Below are 20965 nucleotides of genomic sequence, written 5' to 3'. Positions count from 1 at the left end.
CGCGCTCTCGCTCTCTCGCGTTCTCCCTTGCGCTCTCTCCGTATCTCTCTCTAGCTCTCTCGCGCTCACTCGCGATCTCTCTCGCGCGCTCTCTCGCTCCCGCCCCCTCTCGCTCCCGCCCCCTCTCGCTCCCGCCCTCTCTCGCTCCCGCCCTCTCTCGCTCCCGCCCCCTCTCGCTCCCGCCCCCTCTCGCTCCCGCCCCCTCTCGCTCCCGCCCCCTCTCACTCCCGCCCCCTCTCGCACCCGCCCCCTCTCGCACCCGCCCCCTCTCGCACCCGCCCCCTCTCGCACCCGCCCCCTCTCGCACCCGCCCCCTCTCGCACCCGCCCCCTCTCGCACCCGCCCCCTCTCGCACCCGCCCCCTCTCGCACCCGCCCCCTCTCGCACCCGCCCCCTCTCGCACCCGCCCTCTCTCGCACCCGCCCTCTCTCGCACCCGCCCTCTCTCGCACCCGCCCCCTCTCGCACCCGCCCCCTCTCGCACCCGCCCCCTCTCGCACCCGCCCCCTCTCGCACCCGCCCCCTCTCGCACCCGCCCCCTCTCGCACCCGCCCCCTCTCGCACCCGCCCCCTCTCGCACCCGCCCCCTCTCGCACCCGCCCCCTCTCGCACCCGCCCCCTCTCGCACCCGCCCCCTCTCGCACCCGCCCCCTCTCGCACCCGCCCCCTCTCGCACCCGCCCCCTCTCGCACCCGCCCCCTCTCGCACCCGCCCCCTCTCGCACCCGCCCCCTCTCGCACCCGCCCCCTCTCGCACCCGCCCCCTCTCGCACCCGCCCCCTCTCGCACCCGCCCCCTCTCGCACCCGCCCCCTCTCGCACCCGCCCCCTCTCGCACCCGCCCCCTCTCGCACCCGCCCCCTCTCGCACCCGCCCCCTCTCGCACCCGCCCCCTCTCGCACCCGCCCCCTCGCCCACCCGCCCCCCTCGCCCACCCGCCCCCTCTCGCACCCGCCGTCTCGCCCACCCGCCGTCTCGCCCACCCGCCGTCTCGCCCACCCGCCGTCTCGCCCACCCGCCCCCGTCTCGCCCACCCGCCCCCGTCTCGCCCACCCGCCCCCGTCTCGCCCACCCGCCCCCGTCTCGCCCACCCGCCCCCGTCTCGCCCACCCGCCCCCGTCTCGCCCACCCGCCCCCGTCTCGCCCACCCGCCCCCGTCTCGCCCACCCGCCCCCGTCTCGCCCACCCGCCCCCGTCTCGCCCACCCGCCCCCGTCTCGCCCACCCGCCCCCGTCTCGCCCACCCGCCCCCGTCTCGCCCACCCGCCCCCGTCTCGCCCACCCGCCCCCGTCTCGCCCACCCGCCCCCGTCTCGCCCACCCGCCCCCGTCTCGCCCACCCGCCCCCGTCTCGCCCACCCGCCCCCGTCTCGCCCACCCGCCCCCGTCTCGCCCACCCGCCCCCGTCTCGCCCACCCGCCCCCGTCTCGCCCACCCGCCCCCGTCTCGCCCACCCGCCCCCGTCTCGCCCACCCGCCCCCGTCTCGCCCACCCGCCCCCGTCTCGCCCACCCGCCCCCGTCTCGCCCACCCGCCCCCGTCTCGCCCACCCGCCCCCGTCTCGCCCACCCGCCCCCGTCTCGCCCACCCGCCCCCGTCTCGCCCACCCGCCCCCGTCTCGCCCACCCGCCCCCGTCTCGCCCACCCGCCCCCGTCTCGCCCACCCGCCCCCGTCTCGCCCACCCGCCCCCGTCTCGCCCACCCGCCCCCGTCTCGCCCACCCGCCCCCGTCTCGCCCACCCGCCCCCGTCTCGCCCACCCGCCCCCGTCTCGCCCACCCGCCCCCGTCTCGCCCACCCGCCCCCGTCTCGCCCACCCGCCCCCGTCTCGCCCACCCGCCCCCGTCTCGCCCACCCGCCCCCGTCTCGCCCACCCGCCCCCGTCTCGCCCACCCGCCCCCGTCTCGCCCACCCGCCCCCGTCTCGCCCACCCGCCCCCGTCTCGCCCACCCGCCCCCGTCTCGCCCACCCGCCCCCGTCTCGCCCACCCGCCCCCGTCTCGCCCACCCGCCCCCGTCTCGCCCACCCGCCCCCGTCTCGCCCACCCGCCCCCGTCTCGCCCACCCGCCCCCGTCTCGCCCACCCGCCCCCGTCTCGCCCACCCGCCCCCGTCTCGCCCACCCGCCCCCGTCTCGCCCACCCGCCCCCGTCTCGCCCACCCGCCCCCGTCTCGCCCACCCGCCCCCGTCTCGCCCACCCGCCCCCGTCTCGCCCACCCGCCCCCGTCTCGCCCACCCGCCCCCGTCTCGCCCACCCGCCCCCGTCTCGCCCACCCGCCCCCGTCTCGCCCACCCGCCCCCGTCTCGCCCACCCGCCCCCGTCTCGCCCACCCGCCCCCGTCTCGCCCACCCGCCCCCGTCTCGCCCACCCGCCCCCGTCTCGCCCACCCGCCCCCGTCTCGCCCACCCGCCCCCGTCTCGCCCACCCGCCCCCGTCTCGCCCACCCGCCCCCGTCTCGCCCACCCGCCCCCGTCTCGCCCACCCGCCCCCGTCTCGCCCACCCGCCCCCGTCTCGCCCACCCGCCCCCGTCTCGCCCACCCGCCCCCGTCTCGCCCACCCGCCCCCGTCTCGCCCACCCGCCCCCGTCTCGCCCACCCGCCCCCGTCTCGCCCACCCGCCCCCGTCTCGCCCACCCGCCCCCGTCTCGCCCACCCGCCCCCGTCTCGCCCACCCGCCCCCGTCTCGCCCACCCGCCCCCGTCTCGCCCACCCGCCCCCGTCTCGCCCACCCGCCCCCGTCTCGCCCACCCGCCCCCGTCTCGCCCACCCGCCCCCGTCTCGCCCACCCGCCCCCGTCTCGCCCACCCGCCCCCGTCTCGCCCACCCGCCCCCGTCTCGCCCACCCGCCCCCGTCTCGCCCACCCGCCCCCGTCTCGCCCACCCGCCCCCGTCTCGCCCACCCGCCCCCGTCTCGCCCACCCGCCCCCGTCTCGCCCACCCCGCCCCCGTCTCGCCCACCCGCCCCCGTCTCGCCCACCCGCCCCCGTCTCGCCCACCCGCCCCCGTCTCGCCCGCCCGCCCCCGTCTCGCCCGCCCGCCCCCGTCTCGCCCGCCCGCCCCCGTCTCGCCCACCCGCCCCCGTCTCGCCCACCCGCCCCCGTCTCGCCCACCCGCCCCCGTCTCGCCCACCCGCCCCCGTCTCGCCCACCCGCCCCCGTCTCGCCCACCCGCCCCCGTCTCGCCCACCCGCCCCCGTCTCGCCCACCCGCCCCCGTCTCGCCCACCCGCCCCCGTCTCGCCCACCCGCCCCCGTCTCGCCCACCCGCCCCCGTCTCGCCCACCCGCCCCCGTCTCGCCCACCCGCCCCCGTCTCGCCCACCCGCCCCCGTCTCGCCCACCCGCCCCCGTCTCGCCCACCCGCCCCCGTCTCGCCCACCCGCCCCCGTCTCGCCCACCCGCCCCCGTCTCGCCCACCCGCCCCCGTCTCGCCCACCCGCCCCCGTCTCGCCCACCCGCCCCCGTCTCGCCCACCCGCCCCCGTCTCGCCCACCCGCCCCCGTCTCGCCCACCCGCCCCCGTCTCGCCCACCCGCCCCCGTCTCGCCCACCCGCCCCCGTCTCGCCCACCCGCCCCCGTCTCGCCCACCCGCCCCCGTCTCGCCCACCCGCCCCCGTCTCGCCCACCCGCCCCCGTCTCGCCCACCCGCCCCCGTCTCGCCCACCCGCCCCCGTCTCGCCCACCCGCCCCCGTCTCGCCCACCCGCCCCCGTCTCGCCCACCCGCCCCCGTCTCGCCCACCCGCCCCCGTCTCGCCCACCCGCCCCCGTCTCGCCCACCCGCCCCCGTCTCGCCCACCCGCCCCCGTCTCGCCCACCCGCCCCCGTCTCGCCCACCCCTCGCCCTCCCGCCCCCCCCTCGCCCACCCGCCCCCCCCTCGCCCACCCGCCCCCCCCCTCGCCCACCCGCCCCCCCTCGCCCACCCGCCCCCCCTCGCACCCGCCCCCCCTCGCACCCGCCCCCCCTCGCACCCGCCCCCCCTCGCACCCGCCCCCCCTCGCACCCGCCCCCCCTCGCACCCGCCCCCCCTCGCACCCGCCCCCCCTCGCACCCGCCCCCCCTCGCACCCGCCCCCCCCTCGCACCCGCCCCCCCTCGCACCCGCCCCCCCTCGCACCCGCCCCCCCTCGCACCCGCCCCCCCTCGCACCCGCCCCCCCTCGCACCCGCCCCCCCCTCGCACCCGCCCCCCCTCGCACCCGCCCCCCCTCGCACCCGCCCCCCCTCGCACCCGCCCCCCCTCGCACCCGCCCCCCCTCGCACCCGCCCCCCCTCGCACCCGCCCCCCCTCGCACCCGCCCCCCCTCGCACCCGGCCCCCCCTCGCACCCGCCCCCCCTCGCACCCGCCCCCCCTCGCACCCGCCCCCCCTCGCACCCGCCCCCCCTCGCACCCGCCCCCCCTCGCACCCGCCCCCCCTCGCACCCGCCCCCCCTCGCACCCGCCCCCCCTCGCACCCGCCCCCCCCTCGCACCCGCCCCCCCCTCGCACCCGCCCCCCCCTCGCACCCGCCCCCCCTCGCACCCGCCCCCCACTCGCACCCGCCCCCCCTCGCACCCGCCCCCCACTCGCACCCGCGCCCCCCTCGCACCCGCCCCCCCTCGCACCCGCCCCCCCCTCGCACCCGCCCCCCCTCGCACCCGCCCCCCCCTCGCACCCGCCCCCCCCCTCGCACCCGCCCCCCCCTCGCACCCGCCCCCCCTCGCACCCGCCCCCCCTCGCACCCGCCCCCCACTCGCACCCGCCCCCCCCTCGCACCCGCCCCCCCTCGCACCCGCCCCCCCCTCGCACCCGCCCCCCCTCGCACCCGCCCCCCCTCGCACCCGCCCCCCCTCGCACCCGCCCCCCCTCGCACCCGCCCCCCCTCGCACCCGCCCCCCCTCGCACCCGCCCCCCCTCGCACCCGCCCCCCCTCGCACCCGCCCCCCCTCGCACCCGCCCCCCCTCGCACCCGCCCCCCCTCGCACCCGCCCCCCCTCGCACCCGCCCCCCCTCGCACCCGCCCCCCCTCGCACCCGCCCCCCCTCGCACCCGCCCCCCCTCGCACCCGCCCCCCCTCGCACCCGCCCCCCCTCGCACCCGCCCCCCCTCGCACCCGCCCCCCCTCGCACCCGCCCCCCCCTCGCACCCGCCCCCCCTCGCACCCGCCCCCCCTCGCACCCGCCCCCCCTCGCACCCGCCCCCCCTCGCACCCGCCCCCCCTCGCACCCGCCCCCCCTCGCACCCGCCCCCCCTCGCACCCGCCCCCCCTCGCACCCGCCCCCCCCCTCGCACCCGCCCCCCCCCTCGCACCCGCCCCCCCCCCTCGCACCCGCCCCCCCCCCTCGCACCCGTCCCCCCCCTCGCACCCGCCCCCCCTCGCACCCGCCCCCCCTCGCACCCGCCCCCCCTCGCACCCGCCCCCCCTCGCACCCGCCCCCCCTCGCACCCGCCCCCCCTCGCACCCGCCCCCCCTCGCACCCGCGCCCCCCTCGCACCCGCGCCCCCCTCGCACCCGCCCTCCCTCCGTCCCGCGCTCACTCACGCCCTCTTCCTCTCTCCCGCCCTCTCCCTCTCTCCCGCTCTCTCCCGCCCTCTCCCTCTCTCCCGCCCTCTCCCTCTCTCCCGCCCTCTCCCTCTCTCCCGCCCTCTCCCTCTCTCCCGCCCTCTCCCTCTCTCCCGCCCTCTCCCTCTCTCCCGCCCTCTCCCTCTCTCCCCCTCTCTCCCTCTCGCGCTTTCTCTCTTTCCCTCGCTTTCCCTCTCCCTTGCGCTCTCTCTTTCCCTCTCCCTTGCGCTCTCTCTCTCTCCCTCGCGCTCTCCCTCGTGCTCTCTCTCTCTCCCTCGCGCTCTCTCTCCCTCGCGCGCTCTCTCTCCCTCGCGTTCTCTCTCTCCCTCGCACTCTCTCTCTCTCCCTCGCGCGCTCTCTCTCTCCCTCGCGCGCTCTCTCTCTCCCTCGCGCGCTCTCTCTCTCCCTCGCGCGCTCTCTCTCTCCCTCGCGCGCTCTCTCTCTCCCTCGCGCGCTCTCTCTCTCCCTCGCGCGCTCTCTGTCTCCCTCGCGCGCTCTCTCTCTCCCTCGCGCGCTCTCTCTCTCCCTCGCGCGCTCTCTCTCTCTCCCTCGCGCGCTCTCTCTCTCTCCCTCGCGCGCTCTCTCTGTCCCTCGCGCGCTCTCTCTGTCCCTCGCGCGCTCTCTCTGTCCCTCGCGCGCTCTCTCTCTCCCTCGCGTGCGCTCTCTCTCTCCCTCGCGCGCGCTCTCTCTCCCTCGCGCGCGCTCTCTCTCCCTCGCGCGCGCTCTCTCTCTCCCTCGCGCTCTCTCTCTCTCACGCACAGTCCAAATGTGTGCAAGCTAGGTGGAGTTACGGGTATAGGATGGGGGAGTGGGTCTTGATTGGGTGTTCTTTCAAAGTGTCGGTGCAGACTCAATGGGTTGAATGACCTCCTGCAATGTCAGAATTCCATGATTGGTCGTCAGTTCTCAGAGATAAATTAATCGGTGGGCCTGGTAATGATTTTAATGCTTTACCTTTTATTAAACTAACTTCAATGAGTTTGTTTTGGAAAGAAAGCAACTTGAAACTTTTGAAAGGGGCTTGGGTTATGAGTTGTGTCAGTTCAAAGTGCTAAACTTGGAAATGATTGAATGGATTTGTTGGATCTGTCAATTGGAAGTTAATTATTGTAATTAGTCAGATATGCGGAAACCATTAGAATCTAACACGAAGTTGTAAATTTCAGAACAAAGACAGCATGTCACGTTAAATGTCCTCTCCACTTAAGTAAATTATAAATCCAGTTCAAGATTGGGGGGTGAGATTAACATAGCATTTGAACAGGTAAAGAGAATATTTAATTCATCAATGCTTCAGATAATTGACTCTGCGGGTTTAGATATGGCTGTATGAGTGAAACTCGGCTGTTTCTGTTCTAGATTTACAATCTCAACTGAATGCAGTTTGAGAAATGATCTGTGCATTATAATTGTTTGTACATGTCTCAGGTTTGGCACTTAAAGATGTTCGTGGCTTCCTCCTGTTGTCCACTGACCATTTCGCCACCTTAACTGAAAACATGGTGAACAAGAAATCAAAATAAGAATATGTTTGAGCTCTATACTAAACTATTGTCCAAAAAAAGTGTCAAAGGTAGCAAGAAATTATAGACCTGTTCGTCTAACATCTCTTGTAATTAAGGACGAAGAAATCGAGCACTTCGAGCAATTTAGCTCATTGGACAGAGCCCATGTAAATTTGTAAAGGTTGGCCATGCGTGGCATACCTAATTGAGTTTTTTGAGAAAGTAACTGAAGTAGTGGATAAAGAAATATCTCTGGATGTGGTTATTATGGACTTCCAGAAAGCATTGAATGAGGCTCCACATAAGATACTGTTTAAATAAAATTAAAACTTGAAATTGAAAGCTTGAAATTAAAAACTTGAATTTAAGACTGATTAGGTGTTGGAAGATAGAGTGTGGAGATGATGCCTTGGGTGACATGATAGAGAGCCATATATCCAAGTTTACCAACAACAAAGATTGGTGGTACAGTAAGTAGTGTAGACGGGACCATAACCTTATCAAAGAGAGAGAGGGATTAATTGAGTGGGTGAAACTGAGGTTTCAATGCAGTAAGTGTGTGGTCATCAATTTGGAACTAAAAGGGGTGGAGCACTTCGCAGTTAAATGGTGAAAAGCAGGGAAGGTTTAGGGGTCCATGTACATAGGTCAGTAAAGTGTAGGGCTCAGGTACAAAAAACATCAAAAAGCAAGAATATAAAGGGCAGAAAGTTGGCTTTCGAAGGTGTGCAGTAGAGAGTTACCAGGGCACAAGTGTTATATTATAAACAGAGATAATATAAACTAGGTGTGTTTCCTTGGAATATTAACGGTTACATTGTGATTGAAATTAGGTTTTTAACATTTTGGAAGGAATTAATAGGGTAGATGGAAACATTTTCTCGAGATTAGAGGACACGGAGGGAAATCTTGAAATTAAAACCAGGCCATGTAGCAGGGAAGTTCTAAAACACTTCCTCACACAAGTTGTTAGCAGTGCTGCTTCACAGTGCCAGGGACCCGGGTTCGATTCTGGCTTTGGGTGACTGTGTGGAGTTTTCACATTCTCCCTGTGTCTGCATGGGTTTCCTCCAGATGCCCCGGTTTCCTCCCACAGTCCAAAGATGCCCAGGTTAGTTGAATTGGCCACGCTAAATTTCCTCCTAGTGGGCAAAGGTGAGGTGGGATTACGTGGATAGGTAGGGGAGTGTGCCTGGGTGGGGTGCTCTTTTGGAGACTTGGGCTGAATGACCTCCTTCTGCACTGTAGGGATTCTTTGAAAAGATGAAGTATTAAATTCCTTCCCATAAAGCTGTAGTTGCTCAAGTAACAATTTTAGATTTATTTTTTTGCTAAAAGATATAAAAGTATATGGAGCTAAAGCAGGTGACGAGTTAGGATGCAGATGTGAAATGATCTCATCAATTGCAGAACAAGCTCGAGGGACTGAATGGCCTACTTTATTTCTATCTAATTCTATCTATCATCACTGATATCCTCGTTTTTAAAACTTTATTTTCTATTAATTTTAGAGGTAGGACAACTAATGTAATCACTTGCTTTATGCTTGTAGTGTCTGAAATCTGTTCTGGGAAATGTGCAGAATCTTCCTTCCAAATATAAATTACTTGACAGAGCTCCATTTCACTTTGAAATGCACGAGAAATTGGATCTTGTGCATTTGAGATCATTGGCATAATGACCTCCCAAGAACATTTGAATTATTTAGTGTCCATTAAGTGAAAACAAAGCTGAACAACCCAGATGATTTTATGTTACCATGTACCTCGTTGCCAATTTTTCATCTGATGAGTGAGCTTTTTCAATCCAATTTTCAGGAAAATGGGAAAGGGGCTGGAGAATCAACATCTGATACTCATGAAGCTGAAGTAATAGGACCACAAAGACCAAGATCAAACTCTGGAAGAGAGCTTACAGATGAGGTGAGAAAAATTGAAGTGATTTGTCGAGCAAAATTAAGTGAAAAGTAATATATATTCTCTGTTTAAAGTGTGGCAATCCTTGTAGATATTCAGATTGATGTTCTGAATTAAATTGTTAACTCTATAATTTAATTTGTAATCCATTTCAAAACTGTTGTAATCATCATCTCTAGATCAGGGGCGTGATTCTCCGACCCCCCACCGTGTCGGAGAATCGCCGGGGGCTGGCGGGAATTCCGCCCCCGCCATGTCCCGAATTCTCCGCCACCAGAGATTTGGCGGGGGCGGAAATCGCGCCAGTCGGGGGCACTCTTTTTCTTCCGCCTTCGCCGTGGTCTTCTCTATGGCGGAGGCGGAAGAGACCCCCTCCCCTGCGCATGCGCGGGGTTGACGTCAGCAGCCGCTGACGCTCCTGCGCATGCATCGCCTGGCGAAGACCTTTCGCCGCCAGCTGGCGTGGCGCCAAAAGCCTTTCCCGCCAGCCGGCGGAGCCGAAACCACTCTGGCACGGGCCTAGCCCCTCAAGGTGAGGGCTTGGCCCCTAAAGGTGCGGAGGGCGGCCCGACGCCGGAGTGGTTCCCGCCACTCCATTACGCCGGAATCCCCCGCCCCGCCGGGTAGGGGAGAATCCCGCCCCAGATGTTTAATATGAGACTGAGTTATTTAATATTCCATTTGTTTTGAAGAACTGATGGCCTAGCATACACATGTTGGGACCTCCAAAGATGTGTTCAGAAGGTGTGGAGCAAATGCTCTGTATTTAGTTACCTGCTTTGTAAACAGAAAACTATGGCTATTTTCGTAGTTACAAATTGTGATATTCAGTGCATATTAATTCGATTGATCGCCGAAGATGGAAACAGCACACTGAAGGACAGTGGTTAAAAGGACTCCCTTGACAGCATATCTGTGTGAAATGTATTGATTCTGAAAATACGTGACAACACTGGCACTGTTTTAAACAAGTACCCCTCCAATTTTATAGTCTTGGCCATGGATGCCGAGTTCTTGACTCCAATTAATACCTCAACCATGTGGCCGCTCCTCTTAATTTAAGGTTTAATGATGAGTATCTTTGTGGTGTTCAACCCTGTGGGAGCATCAGCATAAAAACTGATGCTGCTTAACTTTCACACTCTCACATGTACCCTTCAGTAGGACTTGACAGGAGTCAAGCATTCTGGCTGCACAGAAATTGAATTTTCATGTTTCTCCTCTTTTTGCACAAAGGATTTTTTTTTTAGCAAATCCATTGAGCTATGTAGTTCTGAACATGAAAGTAGTTGATTTACTGAAATAAAATAATTCCATCTCGCTCTGATATTTCTCCCCCCTCAGTACACATATTGTGAAATGTTGTCTGCAGGGTCAGTGAATTGAATTGCATTCACAATTTGTTGGTCCACTTGTGCACAATGATCTCACTGCTGTTGCGACCTAATGCTGAGAGATAAAATTTCACTATTGGTAGATAGATAAATTGAGTCTGGTCTATTGATTCACATTTTATTTTATGGATTATCTGTCACTAAGGCAATGAAACATGTGGCAGTAAATGGCTTCTACCCTTAGAAGTGCGCAATCACATCTTTAATATGATCCTCCTTAAATTGTCATTTCATATTTTCTTTTGTTATGATGGCCCTGTGTGGGACGGCATGGTGGCACAGTGGTTAGCACTGCTGCCTCACGGCGCCGAGGACCCGGGTTCGATCCAGGCCCTGGGTCACTGTCAGCATGGCGTTTGCACATTCCCCCCCTTGTCTGTGTGGGTCTCACCCCCACAACCCAAAGATGGGCAGGGCACGTGTATTGGCCATATCATTTTATTAAAACAGTAAAAATATATACAAGACCAAATGTTACAAACACTAATTTTGTGTTGGAGAAACAGGGTACCCTCCCCTCAGTACCAATGTACGGGGAGGGGGGGTGGGGGGGGGGGATACTCTGATTATTAAAACAGTTCACAACACATTTCTACAAAAAACAAATGGTACAAGCACTAAACTTTGCGCTGGAGAGACCAGATACCCTCGCCTCTGTACCAACAGAAGGGAAAGGGACACACTAACTTGACCCTTAATTGGGAAAAAAAAATTATGTCCCTGTGTTTGGGATGGGAGGAAACAAAATCTAGTGGGAGCACTTTGAATTTGGTTTGTTGGCACAGGCTATATGATGTTTCATCTTTAGGTGCAACACTGATCAGTTACTGGTATCGTTTTTTTTTAATTTCCAAGTACCCAATTCTTTTTTTCCAATTAAGGGGCAATTTAGCCCTGCAGTTACTGGTATAGTTACACTGGTTAACCTATCCACCCAGAACCTATACACCCAGAGACAATCAGTAGCCAGTACTTGTGTTCAGCAGCTGTGGATTGGATCTGATGCAGACTTCCAGAGGGGCCCAAGGAATGCAACCAGTCAACCCTTGGGAAATATACCAGTTTTTTTGGTTAACAAATAACTGGCAATCTGACGTTGCTTCCGCCCTATATTGCAATAACACTCGAGGTGGCATAAGTGCATGCAGTAAAACCTTTCATCTATATCTCAGATCGTATTTTCGGGATCCTTAAGGGGGAGGGGGAGCAGCCCCAAGTCGTGGCCCACATAGGTACCAACAACATAGGTAGGAAAAGGGGTAGGGATGTAAGGCAGGAATTCAGGGAGCTAGTGTGGAAACTTAGATCTTGGACAAACAGAGTTATTATCTCTGGGTTGTTACCCGTGCCATGTGCTAGCGAGACGAGGAATAGGGAGAGAGACGAGTTGAACACGTGGCTACAGGGATGGTGCAGGAGGGAGGGTTTCAGATTTCTGGATAATTGGGGCTCATTCTGGGGTCGGTGGGACCTCTACAAACGGGATGGTCTACACCTGGACCAGAGGGGTACCAATATCCTGGGGGGGAAATTTGCTAATGCTCTTCGGGAGGGTTTAAACTAGTTCAGGGGATTGGGAACCTGAATTGTAGCTCCAGTATACAGGAGGTTGAGAGTAGTGAGGTCATGAGTAAGGTTTCAAAGTTGCAGGAGTGTACCGGCAGGCAGGAAGATGGTTTAAAGTGTGTCTTCTTCAATGCCAGGAGCATCTGGAATAAGGTGGGTGAACTTGCGGCATGGGTTGGTACCTGGGACTTCGATGTTGTGGCCATTTCGGAGACATGGATAAAGCAGGGGCAGGAATGGTTGTTGCAGGTGCCGGGGTTTAGATATTTCAGTAATCTCAGGAAAGGTGGTAAAAGAGGGGGAGGGGTGGCATTGTTAGTCAAGGACAGTATTACGGTGGCAGAAAGGATGTTTGATGTGGACTCGTCTTCTGAGGTAATATGGGCTGAGGTTAGAAACAGGAAAGGGGAGGTCACCCTGTTAGGGGCTTTCTATAGGCCTCCGAAAAGTTCCAGAGATGTAGAGGAAAGGATTGCAAAGATGATTCTGGATAGGAGCGAAAGCAACAGGGTAGTTGTTATGGGGGACTTTAACTTTCCAAATATTGACTGGAAACGCTATAGTTCGAGTACTTTAGATGGGTCCGTTTGTCCAATGTGTGCAGGAGAGTTTCCTGGCACAGTATGTAGATAGGCCAACGAGAGGCGAGGCCAAATTGGATTTGGTACTGGGTAATGAACCAGGACAGGTGTTACATTTGGAAGTAGGTGAGCACTTTGGTGATAGTGACCACAATTCGATTACGTTTACTTTAGTGATGGAAAGGGACAGGTATATACCGCAGGGCAAGAGTTATATCTGGGGGAAAGGCAATTATGATGCGATGAAGCAAGATTTGGGATGCACGGATGGAGAGGAAAACTGCAGGGGATGGGCACAATGGAAATGTGGAGCTTGTTCAAGGAACAGCTACAGCGTGTCCTTGATAAGTATGTACCTGTCAGGCAGAGAGGGAGTGGTCGAGCGAGGGAACCGTGGTTTACTAAAGCAGTCGAAACACTTGTCAAGAGGAAGAAGGAGGCTTATGTAAAGATGAGACATGAAGGTTCAGTTCGGGCACTCGAGAGTTACAAGTTAGCTAGGAAGGACCTAAAGAGAGAGCTAAGAAGAGCCAGAAGGGGACATGAGAAGTCTTTTGCTGGTAGGATCAAGGATAACCTAAAGCTTTCTGTAGATATGTCAGGAATAAAAGAATGACTAGGGTAAGAGTAGGGCCAGTCAAGGACAGTCGTGGGAAGTTGTGCGTGGAGTCAGAGGAGATAGGAGAGGTGCTAAATGAATATGTTTCGTCAGTATTCACACAGGAAAAAGACAATGTTGTTGAGGAGAATACTGAGATTCAGGCCACTAGACTAGAAGGGCTTGAGGTTCATAAGGAGGAGGTGTTAGCAATTCTGGAAAGTGTGAAAATAGATAAGTCCCCTGGGTCGGATGGGATTTATCCTAGAATTCCCTGGGAAGCTAGGGAGGAGATTGCTGAGCCTTTGGCTTTGATCTTTAAGTCATCTTTGTCTCTAGGAATAATGCCAGAAGACTGGAGGATAGCAAATGTTGTCCCCTTGTTCAAGAGGGGGAGTAGAGACAACCCTGGTAACTATAGACCAGTGAGCCTTACTTCTGTTGTGGGCAAAGTCTTGGAAAGGTTTATAAGAGATAGGATGTATAATCATCTGGAAAGGAATAATTTGATTAGAGATAGTCAACACGGTTTTGTGAAGGGTAGGTCGTGCCTCATAGACCTTATTGAGTTCTTTGAGAAGGTGACCAAACAGGTGGATGAGGGTAAAGCAGTTGATGTGTTGTATATGGATTTCAGTAAAGCGTTTCATAAGGTTCCCCACGGTAGGCTACTGCAGAAAATACGGAGGCATGGAATTCAGGGTGATTTAGCAGTTTGGATCAGAAATTGGCTAGCTGGAAGAAGACAAAGAGTGGTGGTTGATGGAAAATGTTCAGACTGGAGTCCAGTTACTCGTGGTGTACCACAAGGATCTGTTTTGGGGCCACTGCTGTTTGTCATTTTTACAAATGACCTGGAGGAGGGCGAAGAAGGATGGGTGAGTAAATTTGCAGATGACACTAAAGTCGGTGGAGTTGTGGACAGCGCGGAAGGATGTTACAAGTTACAGAGGGACATGGATAAGTTGCAGCACTGGGCTGAGAGGTGGCAAATGGAGTTTAATGCAGAAAAGTGTGAGGTGATTCATTTTGGAAGGAATAACAGGAAGGCAGAGTACTGGGCTAATGGTAAGATTCTTGGTAGTGTGGATGAGCAGAGAGATCTCGGTGTCCATGTACATAGATCCCTGAAAGTTGCCACCCAGGTTGAGAGGGTTGTTAAGAAGGCGTACAATGTTATCGCTTTTATTGGTAGAGGGATTGAGTTTCGGAGCCATGAGGTCATGTTGCAGCTGTACAAAACTCTGGTGCGGCCGCATTTGGAGTATTGCGTGCAATTCTGGTCGCCGCATTATAGGAAGGATGTGGAAGCATTGGAAAGGGTGCAGAGGAAATTTACCAGAATGTTGCCTGGTATGGAGGGAAGATCTTATGAGAAAAGGCTGAGGGACTTGAGGCTGTTTTCGTTAGAGAGAAGAAGGTTAAGAGGTGACCTAATTGAGACATACAAGATGATCAGAGGATTAGATAGGGTGGACAGTGAGAGCCTTTTTCCTCAGATGGTGATATCTAGCATGAGGGGACATAGCTTTAAATTAAGGGGAGATAGATATAGGACAGATGTCAGAGGTAGGTTCTTTACTAGTAAGGGCGTGGAATGCCCTGCCTGCAACAGTAGTGGACTCACCAACACTAAGGGCATTCAAATGGTCATTGGATAGACATATGGACGATAAGGGAATAGTGTAGATGGGGTTTAGAGTGGTTTCACAGGTTGGCGCAACATCGAGGGCCGAAGGGCCTGTACTGCGCTGTAATGTTCTATTGTTATGTCCATTTTCATTTGTAAGGATAGGTTCACCCTTAAGCAGGCACCTTATCTAACTTAACAATTTGACCTTCACGTGTCCTGCCTGTACAGGCCAAACATGTGGAAAAACCCTTGGTGTAAATTCTTATTAATTTATGGAAGCTGCAAGTAGTTGAGTGATGCAATTGTTGCAGTGCAGAGGTAAATTAGCACACTCCTCCTTGTCTCCTTTTCCTCAATGATGTCAGAATGTCTATTAAATAATAACAGCAATAACATTGTTTTTGTGCATGACAACAACTTTGTGGATCTTGCTGCACATTATGCTCTACGTTGTCTTTTCATATCAGAAACTTCATTATGGGCACTTAATCTGTGAGATTTATCAGACTTTCTTTCGAAGCATTTTGACCAGTTTCTTGCTTTACAAAAGGAAATTCTCGCGAGCGTGATGGTGAAGAACCTCGACACTGGGGAAGAAATCCCTCTCAATATGGCAGAGGAAAAGCTTCCCAAAGGTCTTAACCCACTGACGTTACACATCATGCGCCGAACAAAGGAGTATGTGAGGTATGTGGCCAGAGCTAATATCTGCCCCCACCACATCTCTAATGATTATACCTTTTGTCCAAACAATCATAAAACTTATTTTATACCAAGTCAGGCTGTAGAGGGTGCCATCTCCGCTACTCCACTACTGGGCCGATATCTGGGGTTTGAATATCTGTGTGTGTCTCTCTCCAGCTGGCACTGAAACTTCAGAGGCCAGGGGATGTCGCACTGGGACACTTCCACTGAAGAGAGCACTGATTCAAGCCTGCCGTTTATTCCTAACCGACAGCCTGAGACTTATATCACACAGATCTCCAGACCCCTACCAATGCCCAGGTGATTCTCTCTCTTGCCGGTGGTGCAACAGCCACCCGGTTCCTACTCCACTAGAGTAGCTTTCCCAAGAGAGAGAATAGGACACTGCTGTTTATTCCCTAACCAGCAGTCTGTCCTGAGTGAATCGCTCAAGATGACCCTCGATTCCTGAACCCGGAATTAAGGTGAGGAGTATTTTAACAATGACTTGGTCAGAGGTCGCTGGTGAAAGATTGAAGAATTTAAACGACTCCAATTATCATTAAATCAAGGTTTATTGTAAAACCCAGGTCAAAATCATCCACAGAAGAAACACAATACAATCTTATGCTCTAATATACACTATGTCTATTCAAAGGTAATATAGCGGACACAACGAAAATTCTTATGCTTACACAGGTTTTAGCAATATCACAGGCACAAAACAAGTTCCCTTCCCCAAAGCCTCAACCACTATTAAAATCAAGGGAGTTTCGTAAGCTGCTGCGGAGTACTTACGGTCACAGGCTGCAGAGGTCAAGTCAGGGGTGCAGAGGTCGAGCCACGAACGAACAGACCCCTACTCGAAAACACAGCCCCTTTTATATAGTTATACCTGGCTTTGTTCTGTGATCGGCCAGCCCCTTTTGCATTGAAAAAGATAAGTTTTAAAGTTCCCGCTGGTCCCGCCCCCTTTGAGCCGGTCAGAGCTGTATGTTTCCGGGTATTCCTTGCAGGTCCGCTTCTTCCAGCTAGGCAGACCTGCGCGATTTGAATTTGGCGCTGGCTCCGCCCCCTTCTTTCAGTGAGTTTCTGCCGGCAGCTTCTGTCAAGCTTGGAGTACCTCCCCCAGGTCCGCCTCCAACTTGGTTTTTCTGCCGGTAGCTTCTGTCAAGCTTGGAGTACCTCCCCCAGGTCCGCCTCCAACTTGGTTTTTTTCAGACCTCTGATTTTCTAGGGGCTTTTCCAGCGCAATATGCTGGACTCAGACAGTCTGATTTCTAGTTTAACGAGGTTAGGCTCTTCTGTGGAGAATTTCAGTGTCTTCCAGCTGCTCCGGAGATGGCTGCTATTCTCACCTCGCTATGTTGATGGGGTGTTAATTGGATTCTGCTCTGGTGGAGGCCAGGTCATTTACATTTGCATGGGGCTATGACCATCCCATTGTCCTGCTTGCATGCAAGCCTCCTGTGTATTCCCGTGCCCCTTTGTCTGTGTTTTGATGTTATCTTGTTGTCTGGCTCCTTCTTCCTTGTAGCTCCTAGGGGGGTGTTTGCAAATATTTATGTGTTTATGTCCCTACTCAGCTCAGCGGGCCAAGCCTGCTGGGAAAACTGGTTCTGTTCCCTTGGCTGGAAAGTCAGTTTACAGTCTCCATGAGTTTCTCCAAAAGGGCCGAATTGCCCGAAAACCTTACAGATGCCCCTTCGATACGTCCCTACCTGCTTGGACCGTATCGACACAGGTGAAGGGCAATTGTTTGCCTTTGTGTGGACCGTAGGTCCCCCCCTCAGCAACATGCGAAATTACAATTCCCAAGACAGTTCCCTTAGTCTAGGCTACCCCTGGTTTCACTGAAAGGGAAAGACAAGACCATATCTAATTTAAACACACAGTAACATATACACATTTCACCGGAACCCCAAACGTAAGGGTCCCTGTACATATATCACAATCAAGTACACATTTCACCGGAACCCCAAACGTAAGGGTCCCTGTAACCCGCGAATCCATACAACTATTTACAATTGCATCTGTTTATTTCACCAAGGATCCTCCTTTCTTGGCTGCACTTCGCTTCTTCCCGATGAGGGCTCTTCATTTACTCTCCATCGTCGATACCTGCAGCTGAGAGGTTTAGTCCAACTGAGGCGACAGCACAATGTACCCCCTGTACAACATTTCCTTTGTGGGGCAAACACTAAACCATTCTCAGGCCCCCCCCTGGTGGTGATCGGACAGTTGTGAGGGTCGATCGGTTGGGCTGTGGGCAGGGGTCGCTTTACCTGAACCAGCAGTTCGGTAGCTTCTACAGTCATCCCTTCCCTGGGCGTTACACATCCCTCCCCACTGTGGTCAATTTATCCCGTTCCCTGGGTTCTGCCACCACCTTACAAAAGTGATTAATGCCCCTTGTGGGCACGCCTTGGTAGATCCCCATGAACACAAATAAATGCCCTGGTCAGAAGCCCACCACTTATCCCAGCAAACGGTGATCCTACCCGGTGACCCCGTGATGGTCCGGTAGGTGTTGTCCAGTCCGTTCCCAGTCCGAGGACCGATCCCTCATGTCCAGCCTCAGCTTCCTGGGCCACCACCATCTCCCCAAAGGAACGTCCCCCTCACAGGTTAAACACACCCGCCTGCCCCCAGTCACCCTAACCCGGTCAGTCGAAGGACTCTTCTGTCTCGCCTCTGCGGAGTTCTCCCGGTCCCACCATCGCCAAGATCCTCAAACTCCACATCGTCGGGTGCCCCATCTGTAAAAAACAAAACACATTCTTGCCTCTACAGCCCTACCTACCTTAAAGTGCATGGGTTCTATCCAGTGGCAGCAGCAGCTCCCGCTTTGAAGTTGCCGCAGCCTGTCTGTGGTTCTGTGTCCACAGCCCGGCTCCCCAGGGTCCTAGTGCCTGGTGCTTCATCATTTTACCCTTGCACCAGGCGCTTCTGTGTTCCCACGATCCTAAATACTTCACACACAACTACACACTAATTAGAACTAACAGGGGGAAAGAAAAAGGAATATGATATATACAATGCCACCCGTCTCCGGGTGGCCAAATTAAAACTGTGCCCCGCTAAACTGGGGCAGTCCACCTGTTTGGTCGAACGGCTCGGGCCAGACCGTCCCCTCCCGGGGGTTCGGGCTGCCCCTTGCCTCTCCTTTCCCAACAGGGTTCGGTGATCCCTCATCGCTCCCTTCTACTCGGGCCCCCTTACTGCGGGACCGGGTGACAGGGAGGTGTGATGGGGACCATCTTACCGGGGGCTTGGAGACCCGATTGCTCCTTCGTCCCCTGACTGGTTCCCAAACCCAAGGTGATACCTCCACTTCCTCCGCCTCCTTAGCCTCTATACTAAGGCAGGCCACCTGACCCACAGGTAAGGGCTTGGGAATCGTTCCTGTCCCTGGGCTGGGTGCTTGCAGCACTGTCGGTCTCTTTGGGGCTGCCCCTTCGGGACAGCACCTTGTCACCGGTTGTGTGACCGTGGAGTCAGGGACCTCCCCCACCGTCGTTAATTCTACGGGGGGTTTCTCCACTACCACCCCCCGTCTTCCCCCCACCTTGCTCTTTTTTGTCCTTATGGGGTGGAACAATTTAAATTGACTGATGTGGCGTTCGCATGGGTCCCACCTTAAGGGATTTAAACTGCAAATAGCCCCTGAGGCAGCCTCCAGAATGGGACCCTGCACCTGGACCGGACCAGGGTCTGGGGCTAGAACTACCCCTGCGCTCCCTTTTTCCTGAGGCTGCTCCCTGGGTAGTCATACGGGTTCTTGTGGTGTGGGTGCGGGCAGGCCCTGGCCCGTTGCCATTGCCCCCTGTCCTGAGCCTTGCAAAAGGGCTAAAATTTTACTTATCTCGATGGTTCCCGGGGCAGCTGCTCCTACCGCCGGGGTCTGACTCTCTACTGCGGGAGCCCTCTCCTGCTTGCTAGGGTTTTTACATTCCCTCTTGAAATGTCCGGCCTTCCCACACCCGTAGCATACCGGTTTCTCGTCGGAGGTCCGGGTGCCCTCATGCTTCCACTCTCTCTTAGGGGCTGCTGGCGCGATTTCATGCACCCTACCCTTAAGGGGCTTGTCCTCACCCCTCTCCCCATTACGATATGCAAGGGTGAGTTTCCTAAGGACCTCTGCCTCATTAAGGTCCGGACTCTGCGGGTCGAACCAGTGTTCGGCCTTTGCCCTAATGTGAGGGAGACAGTTAGCTACGAGGGTCTTCAGCCAGTGGGCTGTTCTCTCATCTAAATTCTGCCTATCCGCGGGAGCCCCACACGCCTCCACATAGACAGTCCACAGCCTGTCTGCGAACATAGTGGGAGATTCCCCTGGTTGCTGCTTGGTTTCCCCCACCCTCATGAAAGGGCTCCCCAGATTCAAGCCCATTGCCTCCAGAACAGCAGTCTGTGCTGCCGCCCAGGTGTCAGGTCTTCCCCCATTCCCAGAGGTCACTGTCCTGCATAGCTGGGCATCTAGGGTTATCAGGAGCATCTTTATTTGCTCCCCTTCGTCGCAGTCATTGATGTTGGCAGCCTGTTCCACCTCCATAAAATGCAGCGACGGATCCCCCTTTGGAGTTAGTCTGGGAACGTGGGCCACCATCCCCCTGAGCGCGGATGCCCCATGAGGAACGATAATGTCGCCCTCAACCGGTCCCCTGTTTGCCATCCCCGCCGGGGGACCATACCTTCTTTGCCTGACAGGGCACATCTGCCCTACCCGGGGTTCCTGCTCCTCCTCCCCACTGTCCAGCTCTCCTGCCTCGTTGGGTAGCCCCCCTGTCCCCGGGCTAACTACCCATATAGGAGACGCCGCTATCTGGGGATACACCACTGACCCCCCTTGGACCTGCCCCTGACCGGGCGGTCCCAACCCTACCTGCTGACCCGGCCCCATCACCGGCATCCCAGGCAGCGGTCTGTCCCCATCCCATGGGGACCCACATACGAAACCAGGCGGACACGCCGCCAGCTGGGGGTACCCTGCCGACCCCCCTTGGACTTGCCCCTGAACGTGCAGTCCGATCCCCCCCTGCCGGCCCGGACACAATCCCGGTGCCTCAGGAGGCGGTCTATTCCCCTTGGCCTTTGGGGAATCATCCGCTGCGAGGAGCACCTTGCCCCTAGGGAACCCCCCTGGACCTCCCAGGTGTATCTGTCCCCTGAACCTGGACAAGGCCTCCTCCAACTCCGTTATTCGTGCCTGGCACGGCCCATGGGCACAGTCCCCTACTTCCTCGCGAGCCACTCGGTACGCTGCCTGGATGTCCCGGAACTTCCCCTCCAGCTTCCTACACTGCTCTGTACTGCGAGCATAGAGTTCCTGGAGCCTCCGTTCCTTTTCTTTACCCTCCACTATCTGGCAGTGGAGATAGTCCTTCTCACACCGGTTAGACTCGCTTTCCTGTTTCATTTCTGCCATTTCTTCCCGCAGTCGTTCCGCTACACTCGCGCTGTCCTGTTTAATTTCTGCCATTTCTTCCCGCAGTCGTTCCGCTGCGCTAGCGCTGTCCCCTGCGCTGGCCCTCACTTCTCTCAACTCCTGCTCTAA

The 20965-nt window shown here is 58.0% G+C and overlaps 1 protein-coding gene across 2 annotated transcripts in view; it reads left to right on the top strand.

The window, feature by feature from the left end:
- Nucleotides 1-20965, top strand: part of wdr44 (WD repeat domain 44) — a 104949-nt gene that overhangs the window by 42116 nt on the left and 41868 nt on the right. For both annotated transcript variants that reach the window (XM_072505052.1, XM_072505051.1), the window contains exons 6-7: nucleotides 8854-8958; nucleotides 15275-15411. In XM_072505052.1, the coding sequence (XP_072361153.1) occupies nucleotides 8854-8958; nucleotides 15275-15411 (242 nt within the window). The remainder of the gene's footprint in view (nucleotides 1-8853; nucleotides 8959-15274; nucleotides 15412-20965) is intronic.

This window comes from Scyliorhinus torazame, chromosome 5 (assembly GCF_047496885.1).
Source record: "Scyliorhinus torazame isolate Kashiwa2021f chromosome 5, sScyTor2.1, whole genome shotgun sequence".
NCBI classification, from domain to species: domain Eukaryota; kingdom Metazoa; phylum Chordata; class Chondrichthyes; order Carcharhiniformes; family Scyliorhinidae; genus Scyliorhinus; species Scyliorhinus torazame.
Note: the sequence above shows the minus strand (reverse complement) of the source record. Positions and strands in the feature narration are given on the sequence as shown.